An 18,600-nucleotide genomic window follows, 5' to 3' on the forward strand; every position below is an offset into this window, starting at 1 on the left:
TGCCTGTTTTATACCCCTGACGACCTGACGTCATGGAAGGGGAGACAGCAACCGACGCAGGACCCAAGACTTTGGAATTCACGCCGACTGAGGGCAACCTGCCAGCAGATTACCCAAATGTAATGACTGCAACAGTGAAACACAAAGAACATCTTGTCGGATTTTTGCTTTACAGTGATACAGAATCTACTATTCCCTCGGGCAAATGCATGACACCCAAATGAGCCTCAAATATTATCCTTTAAAGGTATGACTTTATTTTTTATCAAAATCTGATTCCTTTTCTACAGCATATTATTTATCTCCCAGAGGTCCACGTCTAAGTCCTGATAAGGACTCAGTTGTTCTTTGGGGAGGTGGTCCTGCGGTAGTCCTGAGGAGGACTGTTGTTAGCCCTGAGAAGGGCTGTTGTAGCCCTGAAGAGGGCTTTTTACTCCAAGAAGAGCCTTTGTGGATTCACCACTCCACAAAGGCTCTTCTTGGAGCCAAAAAGCCCTCTTCAGGGCTACAAAAGCCCTCTTACTCCACAAAGGCTCTTCTTGGAGCCAAAAAGCCCTCTTCAGGGCTACAACAGCCCTCCTCAGGGCTAACAACAGTCCTCCTCAGGACTACCGCAGGACCACCTCCCCAAACAACAACTGAGTCCTTATCAGGACTTAGACGTGGACCTCTGGAAGATAAATACTATTCCAGTTAGAGTGTTCTTGCTTCTTGATTTTATACCCACTCCACGGAGTGGGCTACACTCGAAAAAGCAGATGGATACTACCCACCTTGGTTTCCTTTTAACTACTTTTCTACAGCATATCAAAACTGTATCTTCTTCCATGATTACTGATTCTCTGCCTGCCTCTATACAAGTCCTCTTTTCAGAGTTACTCTCAACCTTAACCTCCCCATCTGCCACCTGGCAGAACCCATACCTTCAGCTGTCGGTAAAAACATTACTTATTCCATATTGAAACAATGGCAAAATCAACACATCTCATTTTAACAGCTGACAAATTACTTACATTTCTGCATAGAAAACAAAACATTTGCTGGGGAAATTAGGAATTTTTGTCAAGATGAGAAAAAAAGTTGACATTAACAAAAGCAGTAAAGCAAAAAGTGCCTCAGTATTTGCCACTCATTGCTGTATACTCTAGAGTGCAGTTTACAGAAAGATCCAGGTTACAAGACATTGGCTGTTAAAACAAAACTTAACAATAGGTCTAGGTTTGTCTCTTTTGAGGTAAACATCATTTAAGCAATTTTCTACATTTTTTGTATAGCATTAATTAGTCTAAAGATTAAATAACACTGGGCAACACTACCATATATGACATAAAATTATTTAGACAATATATTAAAAAATCAGTTGTTTAAAAACGTTTTCCTAGGGAAAATAACATGTTCCAGGGGCTGGCAACATTTTGAACTGAATGCATCCTGCCCTTTTCCTGTTTTTATTCCACACAGAAAAATGACATCTAGCAATATAATACACTTTCCAGCCTTCCTAGACTCAGAAAATACAGCTATGTACATTTTATTATGACTGCTCATAAGCAGACTAAACTTCTTCTTCTGGCTTTTCCCAGTTAGGGGTCACCACAGCAGAACAACGGTCTGCAGAACGATTGGCAGTGGAGTTTTACAGTGTCGAATTATCATCCCAGTGCCCAACTTTCCACAGAAGGCACCCACACATATGCACACACTCACATCTAGGGCCAATTTAAAGTGTCCAATCCACCTACACTCCTACAACATGTCTTTGGGATGTGGGAGGAAACCGGAGCACCCGGAGGAAACTCATACAACCACAGGGAGGACTTGCAGACTCCACACAGAAAGCACCCCAGCTGAGGATCGAACTGAAGAACCTCTTGCTGTGAGGCAGCAATGTTAACTGCTGCACCACTGCGGTCACCCATAAGCAGACTAAACTGAAAAGAGTATTTTCACTATATGATATTCATTATACCATGCACAATTTCAAAAACTTAAATCTTTGCAATATACACTTCTGTGTGTAACTAGGACATTTTACATGATCCAAAATATTTAGTAAATTCAAGCATTAAGTGTATAAATATCTGAATGGTGTACATAAGGGTAATACAAAAATGGTTTTGAAGTACTAATTGGAAAACATGGGTGACAAACAAGTATGGAGATCCTGAAACTGTATGTACCTATTAGATCACTAGGGAATGCTGCTACATCTCAGACTGTTAATACATATATTTTTTATCCACATATTACATCCTCATAGTTCTGTGATTACACCCATTTCATTAATGCCTCACTTAGTATGGTAATGAAGATTTTAAATGATTTAATTCTAATTTGTATAACTGGATGCTGGGCATGATTTATTTCCTAGTTAATTAATTACTGCTTATAATCTATCTGAATTCTGTTAACCGTTCATGTACTAGATCATTAGCATAATCAACATCCTTAAAAACTACTTTATATGGCTTATATTAATTGCGTGTTTCAGATACAGCTCTTGAAAATGCCCTGTAAAAGGCAAAAAGTGGTGCACCCATTTACCTTTTTACCACTGCTGCAATATTTTTCTTGGAGTTGTCATTAAACTAAAAATAAACAAACAGTTCTTTTTTGGTAGCTTGTACAGCTCCCTCCTGGGGCAACTAAAAGTGCAGCAGCCTCGGGGGTGCCTACTGGACATTGAAAACAAACTGAACTAATCCAGCACTGTATGAAAATAATGCTATGCTGTTAACATGCTAACTGTACATTGTGATAAGTGGACATATTCAGTACCGAGTCTTGAGAATTCCTTAGTCAGTAAGTTACTAGCCATGCAGCGTCCAGTTGCCAAGACTAGGTTGTCTGGTACAGTTGGTCTGAATACCAGAGAATTTCACCACCCCCCAGCTGATGGATGATCTCCCTATCCTACATTAAGACATCAGTGATATAAAGGAATTGTCAACCAGTGTCATCTTCAGTTCTTTCAGGTGTGACAGTCACTGCAAAATGCTTAAAGTTGCATTGTCAGTTCTTAGGTCAGGACTGAAAATCAGAGGCCATTTAAGTTAAGTGCCCCTACTGTTGATTACTTTTGATTAATGTCAGCTAAAGTTAACAATTGCCTCAAGTGATGAAAGCAGATTCCATACATGGACTTTCACTTGTACAGTTTACTCTGTTTAGGCCCAGAGCACAATACCCCTAACTCTGTATTTTGTGTCTGTTTCAATGATAGGACTATCAGGCATAGGGCCAACTGCCTTTACAGCTATCTAACAGAAGGTGGTGCTAGGCCAAAGCATGCAGTGTTATCCACTGATCCATAGGCAGACCTCCCGTAGAATTGGAAAGACAGTCGCTGAAGGAAATGGAAATCAGGTTATCGGAATGGCACTCTAATGGTGTCCAACTACCCACCCCAACTCAAAATCACTGACTCAGGCAAGAAGCAGTCACAGTCTTCTACATACAAAATAATCTGGGACCGAGATCACTGGTGCTACCCCTATGGTGGCCGCCATGTCTTTGGCCCCTTCCATCTACTCACGAGCCGGAACCTAGCAGGAATCTGTCAGGTCTGGGACTGCTTTGTAGACCCTGGTTTCCGATGCACGTGCCTTTGTTAAGGAGGGTGAGGGTGGAATCCCTCTGGTAGTATTTATGGAGACTCTCTCTTGGGCCCAGTCAGAGGCTATGGCCACCTGCCCTTGTTCTGAGGCCTTGCTGTTTGCCAGACCTAAGCCTAAGCTTCCCAAACTGAATCAGCATCCATGGTTGCCCAAGTCAACAGCTCCTACAGCCTAGGTCACCCATAGGACCTTTTCTGAATAGCACAGGACCTCGTGGATTTTAAGAAATCCAAGCAGCCTTTGCTGGAAAAGGAACCTGTGGCAGGAACTCCCTCTGGGAATAAAAAAGGGGCAGCTTCCCCCAGAGGGACTCAGGCTCCTGTGATTCTGATGAGGAAGAATTGGCTTATGTGGAGCACTTACGCTATTAACAATTCTTTGACCCAAATTCTGAAGACACTCTACTTCATCTCCTGAGGACCTAGCCTTTGGGGATACACTTCACAGGATAAATACGTCCTTCAGTTGGGAATTTAGATAGTTCTCTCAGGCTCAGAACATGTACAGAAAGCTTCTGAGCCTGTTTGATCCCAGACCTTTGTCGATTTCTCCAGACAATGAAGTCCTGGATGATGTGTTTTCAGATATGTCTTTGCAGCCTGATTCTCTACCCTCTTCTTCAAGGAAAACAAACCACTTCTACAGGGTAGTTTGAATAAAAAGCTAGTATGTGGATAAAAGTTAGTCCTAACACAACCAAACAGCAAGAGAAATACAAGAAAGGACTAACAAGCTCGGCATAAAAGTGTTTTCATGCCCGTTGGTGCTTCATCAGACCATAAAATATGAACCCTCATGAGAGTTTCTAGGTTGCACAATGACAATGTTAAATTAGATAAAGCTTTCGCAAAGCTGCATAGTGAGTTTATTCATACAGGCTACTCTGAGAAGGAAGTTGACAAGCCAATACATGAGGTGTGTTTAGTATGAGCAAACATAGTGAGACCTTATTCTTCTTCTTGCTATGCCTTCAAAGATGCATCCACATCAGCTTCAGCTGTAATGTCTAATAATACTAATGTGCTACTCACATATAATAGTGATGTTAACTTGATTTGCAGTACTGTTAAGAAGATCTGGCCAATTCTTATGGCCGATGAGAAGATTAAGAGAATTGTAGGCGAGTGTCCCGGATTTTGCTTTAAGAATAAAAAGTCACACAAATGACACCTCTGCTACAAACATAACCTGGGTAGGAACAGATTTGTCAGAACACTCAGGTACCGTCCCCTGTTGTTCATGTAATGATTGCAATTGCATACGCCCAAGCAATTATTTTCCTGATCCTCTGACAGGCAAACGGTATTCACCACAGTTATATGCTAGCTATGGTAGCAGTGATTTGATCTATTTGGCTACTTCTACCACCTGCTTATGATTTTATGTGAGGAAGACTAATTTCTCCCTCAGGGATCGTATTCATAAATATACTTATGATATACAGAGAGCTAAAACCTCTAATGCTTTAGCGTAGCATGTTAATCTTTATGGAACCTCACACCATTTTTGCTTCATGGTGTTACAGCTGATATTTAAAGATCCTACAGGGGGTGATCTTGAGAACAGAACAGAACCAGCTGAATTGAGGTGGATCATTACTCTACCAGCTGACAGGGGTTACGTCTTGAATGAAGCTGTACCTTTAAAACCATTATTGAAGTCACAAGGGTTGTTTCATTGATTTACTGTTACCAGTATATATAACAGAATTGCTACTTTGTAGTTTATGGTCTGATGAAGTGCCAAAGGGAGTGAAAGCGCTTACCAAATAATAGCTTTATTTGTTTTTATGCCATGCTTATTAGTCCTTTCTTGAATTTCTCTTGCACTTCGATGGGGTGCTTGACACCCATAAACATCTTTACAAGAACCCACTGGCAGATCCAGCTGTGGTGTCTCTAGAGTCCAATAACGGAAACGGGGCTTGCATCCAAGAACCCCTTGCCAGTGACAGGGAAACTAGGATTCTAGACTGATTGGCAAGAAAACATACACTTTTTTCCTTCACATTCAAATTGCAAATGTGCAGAGAAAGTTCCTATGTTTCAGAGCAGGAAGATTCCATTTCCAGTTTTGTTCCTCATTATTTGGCTTTTCTGCTGCAGAGTCTTCGCCAAATGTCTGGCGTCAATCGAGGACCAAAGGGGTGAATATTGACACTTTTCTGGACAACTGCCTGATCCAAGCATTTCTAGAAGAACTCCAGTAAGCCATGAAAACCACTAAGGGAAGTTTTCAGAAGGTGAGTCTCACTGTCAGTTTTCAAATAGCTTGGGTGCAGAACTAGTCTCTGTGCAACAAAAAGCATCTCTGCCTCATGACAAGAATAGCTCCCTCTCAGCTTACTTTAAACACACCTACAGCCAGGAAGTCATCTCAGCCTGAGACTTTTTCAGGCTCCTGGGACATATGGCATTTTGCATCCTGATGTCCCCCCCCCTCCAAGGTAACCTCAACATGAGAAAGCTACAACAGTTCCTCAAAACTTGCTGGACTTCCATTCTTCTCCTATCTAAATAAAGGAAATAATGTGATAAGGAGACAATATCACAAAACCCAAGATGTCTCATTGAAAACCCAAGAGACTTATAGAGTGCTGACCACAGACAACTCAGATCTGGCCTGGAGCACTCTCTTGACAAATCTGAGGGTGTAAGGGACATGGGACAGATGTATGACAAAATAGTACATAAACATACAGGAAGTAAAAGTAGCCATTCTAGCCGTGAGGGCATTCAAAGGCAAACTGAAACTGGGACCCTTAAAAATCCTGACAGACAGCACCGCAGTCATGGTATATAAACAAGCTGTGGGTACCCACTCTTATAATCAGTGTAGATTTACAATGGAACCCAGTGATCTGTCTAGCTCAGGAACCAGGAATTGAATCTATCACCAATAGCCTCTTACATCCCAGGCAAAGAGAACCTCTTAGCAGACAATATTAGCAGAATTCTACTACACCCAAATGAGTGGATGGTGAAAAAAACAGATCTTTCTCAACCTGCCTGTGGGGTGTGCCAGAGACAGAATGTTTTGCATCTACCCAGAACAAACAACTGAGAAAGTTCTACTCTAGAACACCTCAGAGAGGGGTACAGAAGATGATGCTTTTTTTTTTTTCTTTAGACAGGACCTATTCTATATGACACACACCCCTCCATTGCCCACCATTCTTAGGATACCTCAGAAAATCAGGGAAAAGGGGCCAAAGATGATCATGATTGAACCACACTGACCCAGACAACACAGGTGCTCCCTCCTGATCTACCTAAGTGGAAGGAGGATCGGTTCTTTACCATGGTGTGAGGAACCTCACAGATTGGATGATTTACCCTTAATCCTTGCCACACATCTTTTCTTTAAGAATATGATCCCTATTTTGAGAGAAGCCAGAAACCCAAGTACCAGGAAATCATTTCTTGTAAGAGGAGAAGGTTTCCTATTGGGTGCCAGTCCAAATGGTTACTTCCTAAAACAGTGAGATTAACATAAGTTCTAGAATATCTATCTTCACTATACAAGGAAGATTTGTCCTATTTCTACATCAAGATGCATGCCTGTGCTATTTCTGCATGCCTGTCCAAGTCCCCACACCTATTCTCATTTCCACATGATGCAGTTTCTGTAGGGAATATTGTATCTCAGACCTCCCGGGAAGCATCTCACCACACCTAGGACTTTAACTTTGTTTTGGAGACGCTCACTCTGCCTCCTTTTGAGTCATTAAAATCCTCACTCTTCTGCTAGCTTTAGCATCTGTTAGACACATTTTTGAACTGCAAGCACTCATGTGCAACAAGCTTTTCTTGATGTTTAACAAAGACAGGGTTGGCCTTGGGACCAATCCTTCTTTCATGCCCAATGCTGAACTTGAACTCTTCCTCACCAGGTCATTCACCTTTCAGTCTTCTTTCCAAACTCTCAAAACAAAGGAGAAAGAATTCTCTACTGAGATTCTACTTGCATAGAACCAAATTCCCTAACAAGGCAGACTAACTACTGGTTTCCTTCACAGAGGGCAATGGAGGGAGGCCTATGGGTAAATAGATCATTTCAGAATGAAATGTCATTTCTATTGCTTTCTGCTGCCACCATCATGGCAAAAAAAAAAAAAACTCTGATGCTCATTAGGGCTCATTCTGCTAGGAAAATCCAACGACCACAGCCATTTCAAAAGGGGTCTCAACTTCACCCATTCTAAAAACAGCTACTTCTTTTATTAGCTTCACAAAGCATTACAACCTTGGTGCTATCTCTAGAGACAGAGCTGGTTTTGCCTCTGCCATTCTGCTGTGCCTCATATCCCCAGCTCTGAAATGTTACCAACCACCCACTCTATACTAACTTTGGGAGTCTTCCCAAGACATAGTACTGCAACAGTCAATATCATGCTAGGTTGCTAACCCACTGACAATATTACAGATGTGTTAGGAGCTTATGTAGATGTTCAAGTAGGTCACTGTTTCAGTACCCCTCCCTCCCACTTCTCTTCGTGTGCCTACTTGAGGTCAGGGTAAGTACCCTGTCCATCGTCCTTCTCCCATTCATTGTACCCTGCAACTCCTAACTGTTTTCTTTACTGTAGGGTTAGCTGTGTGAGCCTACAGTACAGATGGACCCTTTGGTCCTTGGCGAGAAAACCCGAAGATGGCATTGACCGAGAAATCCTTTATATTACTGGCATTGAGTAGGGAGGGCATCTGCTAGCTAAGAGATGGTGAAATTCTCTGGTATTTGGGCCAACTGCAAACAAGAATTCCAAAGACTTAGGATTGTAGTAGTGATCTACTCAAACATGTACAATCATGGTAAGTTCCTAATATACTTACCTTGTGTTATATGAACTGATTCCAAGGAAGAACATGTAACTCAAAAAAAAAACTCATTAGGCACAGTGGGAAATATATGGTTTCACTCAAATTTATCTTACTTAGAATGCACAATCCCCCGTGGACTTTGGCATTTTTCCCCTGAGGAAGCAGCACGTAATATAAACATACATAAAGCAAACATGAAAGACATATTTGCAACAAATGACAGTCCTCAGCAGGTACCACAAATTAGAAAGTTAATGATATGAAAAGATTGTGACTAATGTTATTATTGATCACTGTGACTGATTAGTCAAGTAGTTTAATTGATTAGTAACATTTACATGGAGGGAGGAGTGTAGGTGTTACTATTCCATAACACAGGAAACAACCCATTTCTGACCACATTCCTGACAGAAACAGAGAGTATCATTACTCTGTCAAAAATGGGTCCTTTTTGCAGAGCATAACATCACTAAGTATAAACCAGTAAAACAAACGTAATGGCTTCAGTGCCATGTACTATTTTTCTAAGATAACACTAATACTGGTGTCCACATAGCTAATGGTAGACATTCTTAATTCTTTACATAGATCAGAATGTATGAAATGGAACACAAATCATATAGCTATAACCGAAGGGTAAGAAAAACAGAAGCAAGACTATACAGAAGAAACATCAGGACTGTCAATGGCTATAGGTGAGTGGAAGACAAAAGGCTTGAGAGGGAATGCTGGAAAAATAACCTAAATATGAACATTGGGGAATGCATGGCTAAACCTTGACTAGTGAGGAATGGATAGAAGGAAGGTGAGAAGGAACCCAAGAATACCTGCCATGTAGTGTACCATAATATTGTCAATGGGTTAGCAACCTAGCATGATTAGCAATGAATGGACATGCTGAAGACTGACTGCTGTGGAGGAGGTCTACATCTGACTGTTGTAGCAACAGAGGTTGATAATGGTGTCAGTCGTTTCTACTGGAGTCAGCTCTGTGGCAGAAATAGATAAAGTATTAACTGCAGCCCTGATTAGCCAAGATAAACTCATGTCCTGGGTCCTGGAGACACCATCAATGGAAATTGCTAATATGCAATGCAGTTTGCTGATCCTGGCGGACGGGTGGGGGTGATCTGGCCTGGTGTAATACTAGACAGAAAGGTGCATGGAATGCAGCATATGGACCAGAAACTTGTGCTTAGCTCTGCCAACCTGTGCCCGTGTAGATGCCATCATAGGGTGTATGCAGGAACATATACATTCAAAATGGAAGGCATAGTAGGCCCAAGCATCTGTGCACATTTATCATTGGGAAAGTCATTACAGTAAATTAAAAAAAAAAATCTGACAACTCTCTGGATGTTGGCTTTGTGTGAGCAGCTCTTGCTTATGGGTGACAAAACAGCCTAACAGGTCACAGAAGGGCTAACGGTTGGCAGGCAAAGGGGAGAAAAAAGATGAAAAAAAAATCTCACTGCTGGAGACAGATTTGAAGTGTGACTGAATAGAAGTGGACCAAAACATAACTCACATGGAGAATTTCTGCATATTAAGTAGTGAGACAATATCTGCTAACCTGAAGGATAACAACTCAGACTGCTAGCAGACAAAAAGGAGACTAAAGGCAAAAGACAGGATGAACATCAGAGAACACAAGAAAAGAGATACAGGTTGGCAAAGCAAGTGAGAATTACAGTGGAATGCATACAAATATCATGCAGGGAACTTCAGTGCAGAAAGAATAACTCAAGCAGTTCTTGTCTGGTACAAAAATGATAATATTGCTAGGTTCTTTCATTGTTAAGTACTGGGCTAGCTGCCCTTGCAGGCCATTTTAAGCCTAGACAGTTTCCTTTTAGTTTCTGCACTAAATAATGAGAGGTTTATGCTGTAGCTGTTCAACTGCATTCAATGATACAGAAGAAACAAGTCTGAATGTGGGTTCTGGTATCAGATAGCCAGACAAGGTGCAGGGTAGGATGAAGGCTTAAAAACTGAGGCATATTCTACTAGTCGGGTCAGTGTCAATGAATTTTTTTTGAAGATGAATGCATTACTACAAGACATCACCAGGTGATGTCTACATTCCCTATTTAGCCCTGTTGATGTGCTAGAGACAAGTGACACCTGTTTTCTCTCTGTTATTGTGATCAGAGCTTGATTTCATGTAGTATATAGACTAAATTCCAATTCTACTGTGATGAATTCCCATAGAAAAGTGGGGACACACTTGATGAAATGTAGAATTCAAGAGGAACTGTAAAGTGGACCTCTGGTTTGCTTTCTGTTTTCATAGTAGTAAGACTGTCCCCACTCCAGACTCTAGCTTCTCAATGCACACACTATCACACACCCTCAAACTAGTCTACAGAGCTGTTTCCTGTGTAATGGGGCACTGAAACACAATGTTACCTATCATGCTGAGAACTGCTGGAGGCCATCCATGGTAGGTACAGAATGCAATCGGAGCTGAAGGGACCCTTACACCTATAGTAAAGCAAGATAAAGACAGTGTAAAAGAAATGCTTTTGTAGAACAGTACCTAAAACTTCTTTCAGTTGGTTCTGTGCAGTCATACTTGGAAGGACCAGTGCACCTAATACAAAGAAAATCAAAGACAAAACAAAACAAAAACAACATATTAGGAATTATCAGTTTGCAAACCACAACACATTTGCCACTTTCATGCCCCACACTTTTATAATCATTTCATTTTACTAATGAAGCATAAGAACCCTTTCCGCTGAGTAAAGTATATCAGTGCAAATTACTCACAGTAGCCCACCCATCACATTACAGCTGCAAATTCAATTATTTAGGTTACCTGTAAATCATCCTTGTCCCTAGCATAAATAAAAATATAACACCACAGACATTTCAAAAAACATACTTTTTAAAATGTAAAGAAACATGGGATAAACAAGTCTTTTTGTATTAATGTATTTTCCACTGCAGGATGGTTTTAAATCAATGTATCTTGCAACTTTGTTACTACAGTTCATCAAAGTGCTGTTTGGCAATACTTAACTAAAGCATCAAGCCTCATAAAAAGTGAATAAAGACAGCGTGGCTCCTCAAAGGCTAATTTCCTCGAATACATCAAGAAAATTAGTCACTACTCAAAGCTGTCTTTATTACTAACCTGCCTGTGGCACAGAGGGAAGAAGCCCACACTGCGACTCGGACAACTTGGAGTTTTACAGTAGCTTGGGTATTGGACGTGTTAGGTGAGGAGGGGTGGGAGTGAGCAGCTTCTACCAGCCCACCCATCCTGGTGAGTGGAAGAACTGTGGTTTCCTGGTCAGCTGATTTGATCCATAGCAAAAGGAGGCTGGCTGGTCACAAAGGCTATTAAAATACCTCTCAACTGTACAGCTTTTTTTCAGAATGTCCACATTTTTGCCTCACGTTTTTGGTCTGTTCCTTATAAATTGTGTGGTTTTCTGTCAAACAACTGAGAATTGAAGTCACTAAATAATGACATACATTTCAGTTTTAGACTTCAAACCCTTCAGAAATGCATGCTATTGCAAATTCTGTTAATCTAGAAAAATTTATAACAGCAGTATTTAAAATATGTCCATATTTTTGGATTTCTTGCACTATGAGGTTAAGAACTATGGCCATTGACAAGGGTGAGCTCATCCTCTCAAGTTAGGTAGCCCTTGTTGAAGTGTGTGTGTGTGTGTGTGTGTGTGTGTGTGTGTGTGTGTGTGTGTGTGTGTGTGTGTGTGTGTGTGTGTGGGACCATGCACACACCATGGGATGGCATGAGGCCCCTGCAGTGATGTATTCACCAGGAGGTGAGGCTATGGACTTAGCAGAAAAATCCTGCTGGCTGCCAACATGACTGCCCTAGCAATTGGCTTTCCCTCCACAGGGAACAAATCGGCCAGGAATGGCTCTCTCCCTTTGAGGACCAAATGGCTCAATGTATCACAGTAAATGACTAATGGAGGGCAGAAAATGTGGACTGCCCCCCCCCCCAAAAAAAAACAAAAAAAAAACAAAAGGTTGTCTCTACTGTCTCAAACATTCCCTTTGCAACCATAATCCTTAGACACTCTACAGGAACCGCAGCCAGCACTGAATCTGACCCATTACATTTTCACCGTGGAACAGCTCACACCTTAAAAAAATGGACTGGAGCTTCAACAGTGGTCACTCATTACCAGTGCAGTGTACAACTACTTTCCAGATATAAGGATTTCACAGCAGCAGAAGCGTTTGCTCTGTGACTGGCATGTCCCATCACCATGCCAGTGCTGGTTGGTTCCATGACAGTCCCTCAGTTTGTTAATAAAAGAGTTGACTGCAAGCCAAGCAATCATGTTCATTTTTGAATTCACATTTTTTCTTTAGGTCAGTGCCCTTCTCCTACCCTCCCTGCCCCCCTACACACAAGATGCTTTTCTTCTGCACACTAGATTTGTTTAGGGACAAGGGCAAACTCTGGCCAAGCTACCTCCATCAATGATCAATTGGAGCCTATATGCATCTGTTTTAGGACCTTTCCATTCTTTTGTTTGAACATCACCTTGCATTCTCCCTTGATTAATAGGCATTGGGCTTTTTATAAGCTAAGTGTTTCAGAGTATAGCAAGACTTTTACTTATGTTTTAATGATAAGCCCAAACAAAGGTAAAACATGTTTGTGGCTAGTGGAGTCTGGTTTGTTGGACTGAGTGCATTATTAAACACTTGTGTGTCATTGTCCATTCAATAGACAATGTGGTGGAACACTTTTATGTCCCCTGGGGTAATGTGCATATATCCCATGATGTCTTAATCAAGACAGATTTGCAAATGCTTTTACTTGGACTTACTCTGTGTTGCTAGAATCTATCTCTATAGTTGTGGTCCTACACATATCTACTGTGGAACATTTTTGCTCTTTGCTTCAATAAATTTGTGCTTTGGCCAAACCATATTATTTGAGCATTTGACCATCTCACTAGCAAGATGGAATCTCAACTGCTTCAGTGTTCCACCTGTGAATGCCTGAGCACAGTCTGTGTTTTACCTCCCACTTCTAGCATTCCAGCTTTTCCACCTCTAACTGACTGCTTATATTAGCAGTTCCTTCAGTTTACATACTGCTTCTGCTTTCATCTCCCCCATTATACACCCAGCTTCAACTGCCTCCCAGTCCCAACATTCTCTCTGATTTGTATTTCACCTCTTTTTAAGATACCCAACAATTTAATCTTTCACTGATTCTAAGCTTTTGCTCTTCTCCATCCATAATCAAATCTGTCCCACCCTCTACTCCAATTTTTAACCTGCCCTGGCAATTCTGCTCAAACTATTTACTAACCACAGCAGTGCCCTTAGCCATTTGGGTTTCTAAGTTTGTAATTAAACAAAAAGGCTAAGTATGGAGAGTTTTATGGATAAACAATTGGCAGATCTGACAGTTTCTGTAACTGTGTTCAACCCCTAGACATAATATACACTGGTAGTGGAGGTCCTTACAAGGTAACTGCCTACTACAGTCACAGTTCTCTCTTTTAGCTAATATTGACACATCTTTTGAGAAAAATACAAAAAAAGAAGGTTCCTCAACAAGGCACTTATCTGAGTATGTCTAGGCAATGGTAGCAGCCTACAACAATGAGGAGAACAAGAACAGACCAACCAGAGAGAAGATCCTGCAGTCAGATGGTTGGCAAGATAGTCTGAGGATTTTGCTCTCCTACGTCTGCTTATGTACCATTACACTTGTGGCCTGAGATCATATGGTGGATGTATGAGCATACACATGTTTTCATGCTTTGGTAAGCCAGCCAGATGTCAGGTTACCTCAGCAAAATAACCCATCAGTCCTGGAATACTGCAACAGTGATCTAAGGAAGGACATCAAAAGACATGTGGCTATTATTCTCAGCATAGTAATGTACCTGCTTACATATCTAGGTCCATCTCTAATCTGTTACAGGGCCTAAGAAAATGCACTAATTATGCAGAAGACCAAGGCAGATCCCAGGCTATCAGGCATTGCGACCTCAGGAGCATGACACCATCATGGGTAACAGTTCTAAGGGTCAGCCTGTGTCAGAAATAGCCTCACTGTTGTTCCTGCACAGCCTTAGTTCATATGACATTCTTCATGTGAGACAGTCTACCCAGGAAAGCAAACAGTAAAATAAAAGTAAAATACCTCTTATCCTTGTAAAAGTATTTCTCTTACAGATTGACATGAGCACGTACTTGCTATAAAGAGTTGTACACATTAATCATTTTAGCACTGAGCTACTGAACAGTTTGAAATTTTTAAGTAAATAAATGTATGTGTTGGAAGATGTAATACTAAATTCAGCCTTCAAAACACTTGTAACTTTAGCACCTACAGTGCTTCAAACTTTGCATCCTCATCCTAAAGCACAAACTCTTCCAGTGTAGCTAAGTCACCCAGATAATGCTTGACCATAACAGCAGTACTGTAATATGGCATCCTACTACTCAACTTGGTCCCATTCAATGTATACATGGGACAGAATGTGGTGTTATATTACCAGTTATGTGCTGCAGTACTCAAAATTGTGATTTAGATGAAAGCGCTTATGCCTGGACTTGGGGTATGGAGACTATAAAAGAAACACAGGTGACTATTGAAAGATTTTTGGCTCTAAGTTCAGATTTCATTATTTTCAAGTGTTAATCACTTTTTAAATATTTTTTTTTAGTTGAGAATGTGTTTAGTGGCTAAATTTTAATTTCTTTTAAAACACTGTTCTTTTGCTACATTCCGTATATTTTGTAAAGCAGACTATTATCCTACAATAATTTTAATAAACGTAACAAAGGAAAGGCACAAGCACAAACAAGCAAACATCCATGTGTATACACACACACACACACACACACACACACACACACACACACACACACACACACACACACACACACACACACACACACACACACACACACACACACACACACACACACACACACACACACACACACACACACACACACACACACACACATACACATACACACACACATACACACACACACACACACACACACACACACATACACACACACACACACACACACACACACACACACACACACACACACACACACACACACACACACACACACACACATACACACACACACATACACATACACACACACACACACACACACACACACACACACACACACACACACACACACACACACACACACACACACACACACACACACACACACACACACACACACACACACACACACACATCTATTTATCTATCATATATTAAACGTATAAATGCAAGAGGAAACAAGGGTATGCAGCAAAGAGATGATGGATGGACTGTTTGAGAGATGACCTGTGTCAATCGGGCATGACCGTCAAAGAAGGTAAGAGAATGGCATTGAACTGAGCAAGATGATGACAGCTGACAAGACACCCTCACTGCATGTAGAAAATGGGAATGGTGACGATGCAGCTGTAAGTGTGTGTGTGTGTGTGTGTGTGTGTGTCTATGTGTGTGTGTGTGGCTACAGTCTGAGGAAATGTTTTTTTCAGGTTGTAAATAACAATGAAGTAGTATGAGTGAACATTGTTTTCAATAAAGTTTTTGCCACCAGCATTTTGTATGGGATCCTGGTGCAGAGGGTAAGGGGATTTGCCCCTACCCTGCTGTTTTGCAATTTCTGAGTTGGTCTATATAATTAGCAGGGCATTTGGGGGTATTGGGGAGCTTACCCCAATGCAAAAAATTAGTTTTAGTTTTTGATCATTTTGGATTACATCCAAAATAATCATTCTTTTCATGGTCTGCATTCAGAATGTTCTTTGTTTGATAATATACTCATATATACCTACATGTATGTGTAAAAAGAGTGAATGAGAGGGAGTGACAGAGACATGCAGACACACACACACACACACACACACACACACACACACACACACACACACACACACACACACACACACACACACACACACTCAAATTGGAAGAGAATGAGGATATATACAATTCAAAACTATAAACTGGCCTTATGAACATATCAAAAACATTTGCACTGAGTACAGCAACACAGTTTGAAGACCTAGTGAGCATTTAAGGTCAATTTGCACAAGGAAAGATATTGCCATTTAATTTCTTTTAACCTGCTTCTGGGCCCTGATCCTATAATACCACTGAGCCACCCCCTCCGATAGGAGCAACTGTTCTGTTGTGATCCCCAGTATGCAGAGACACCAGACAAGGAAGGCGAGAGCTGAGGATCATGGTCATCATAATGTGGTCTGAGTTATGTGATGTATTCATCTAACTCCTTCTCCCTGCTGTTGGCAAGTATAGTGCAATGCTAACTATTCTGGCCTAATGTGGCTGTAAGCTTCTCCACATCTGCTATTCTTGGCTAGGCTTCCTAACCTGACTCCCACCCCCTTGTGTAAGAAATGCACATCTGAGATCTCCTTCCAGGTAGTCATCCTGCAGTGGGTCCTGTATCAGCCCACCCCCCTCCAAGAAGGACAAGTCAGTATTAAGTCTGAAGCACAGTCAGGCCTATATGCCTTTACTCCCTATGGGTGGGTAAAATATTTCTGGCATTTTCATGGTAAGTAACATTCTTATGTTGTGCCTTCTAGACAGAACTGCAAAAGCACTGCATTTATAAAAATGTAAATGTTTTGAGTTCTTTGTTACTAAAACAAAATTTGAAAGCTATATGTGAATGAAATAGCACTCATTTAGTAGATGGTAAACTAAACACATTTTGCATTTGCAAATGCATTATGAAACATTTTTGCTTTCAATTTATTCATATTTTTTTTTAAATGGCAACCCCCCCCACCTTTTTGCACATTACAAAACAAACAGTGAATATTTTTGTATTAAAGACGAGTCAAACAGCAAATTATGTCAAGGGGAACACATGGCAAGGTTGCAGTAATACGCTGTCCTGTTTTGTTTTAAAGTTATTCACATATGTTTACTGGGAAACTAGGAGGAGACACTTTGTTGCCCCACCTCAATTATGAAAAAGTAAAAGATAAATACAAGTGAACTATATAAATATTCTACAAAGAACAACATTACCATGTTATCTTGTACACGTTTTTAAAGTTATTCAGGTTTGGTTGGTTTAAAACCAATTCCAAGCCATTTTTGTCACTTAATTATTTTAAATATATAAATGAAACAAGTAACAATCTGCTGATACTTTTGTGCTGAATAATATGAAGGTAACCAGATACATTTGTCTTTACCGTTAAACTTTTATATGACTTTACGCACAGTGCTGCTGGCAGTTTTACTTCTGCTTCAGATACTTTGTTGGAACTGAAATGGATTCTACAACATTGGTAACTGCCCAGTGGAAAAGCAATAGACCCTAATGAATGTTTCACCAAATCAGAACAGGTGCCTAAGCAATGTTGCTTGGTGACATTGCTGAGCAGCTGAATTGCTGCTAGTCAATCACGCTATAGTGAAGACAAGTAAATTATTTTCATTCTGGGTCAAGAAGGCTCTAAAATATAAATATGGTGTTAGGCAGAATGGTAACAATAACAATGTTGACAGCCAGGTCCACTGAAACTGATACTCACTTTAGAAAAGAAAGTGAAGAAACACAAGAACCAAGAGTAACAACCTGTAATAAGACCATGTGTTTTAGTAATGAGACCATCTCTTCTCTGTGGCCGGCTTGGAAGGCAGGACAATACTCATGGGACTTTGAACTATGAAATGCCCACATATGTTTTACCTAGATGAGGAACTGATGGGTATATAAAGAAATGTAAATGAGAAAGCTAGAACTGAATGCCTGGATATCCTGCGTGAACATAACAAATATGAGCTCAGCACAATTGCAGTAATTTCAAATTTGTTAGTGGAAGAATTAAACAATCTTATTTGGTCTGAAGACCCACAGACGTTACACCAATAATGTCAACAGACTGCATTAACAAAAGACTTTCTCAAAAGGAAAGACAACATAAAAAATCCTCATGGATCTTCAAGAATACTAGAGTTCCTTTCCTGCTGCCACAGTTGGAGAGGCTCATGGGGTCCTACAGGTTTTGGCCCAGGTGTCCATTTTGGATGAACATACAGACCTGGATACCCACCAGATGGCAATAACACATCCTGTGAGGCCTACCTCCAAAATTAAAAAGGACTAGCACC

General features: G+C 40.7%; 1 protein-coding gene across 1 annotated transcript in view; it reads right to left on the reverse strand.

The window, feature by feature from the left end:
- Nucleotides 1-18,600, reverse strand: part of ERBB3 (erb-b2 receptor tyrosine kinase 3) — a 708,562-nt gene that overhangs the window by 134,821 nt on the left and 555,141 nt on the right. Inside the window, exon 16 of the mRNA XM_044083747.1 lies at nt 10,977-11,030. Coding sequence (XP_043939682.1) covers nt 10,977-11,030 — 54 coding nt within the window. The remainder of the gene's footprint in view (nt 1-10,976; nt 11,031-18,600) is intronic.

This window comes from Protopterus annectens, chromosome 9.part0, assembly GCF_019279795.1.
Source record: "Protopterus annectens isolate FY-2018-M chromosome 9.part0, PAN1.0, whole genome shotgun sequence".
Lineage (NCBI taxonomy): Eukaryota > Metazoa > Chordata > Ceratodontiformes > Protopteridae > Protopterus > Protopterus annectens.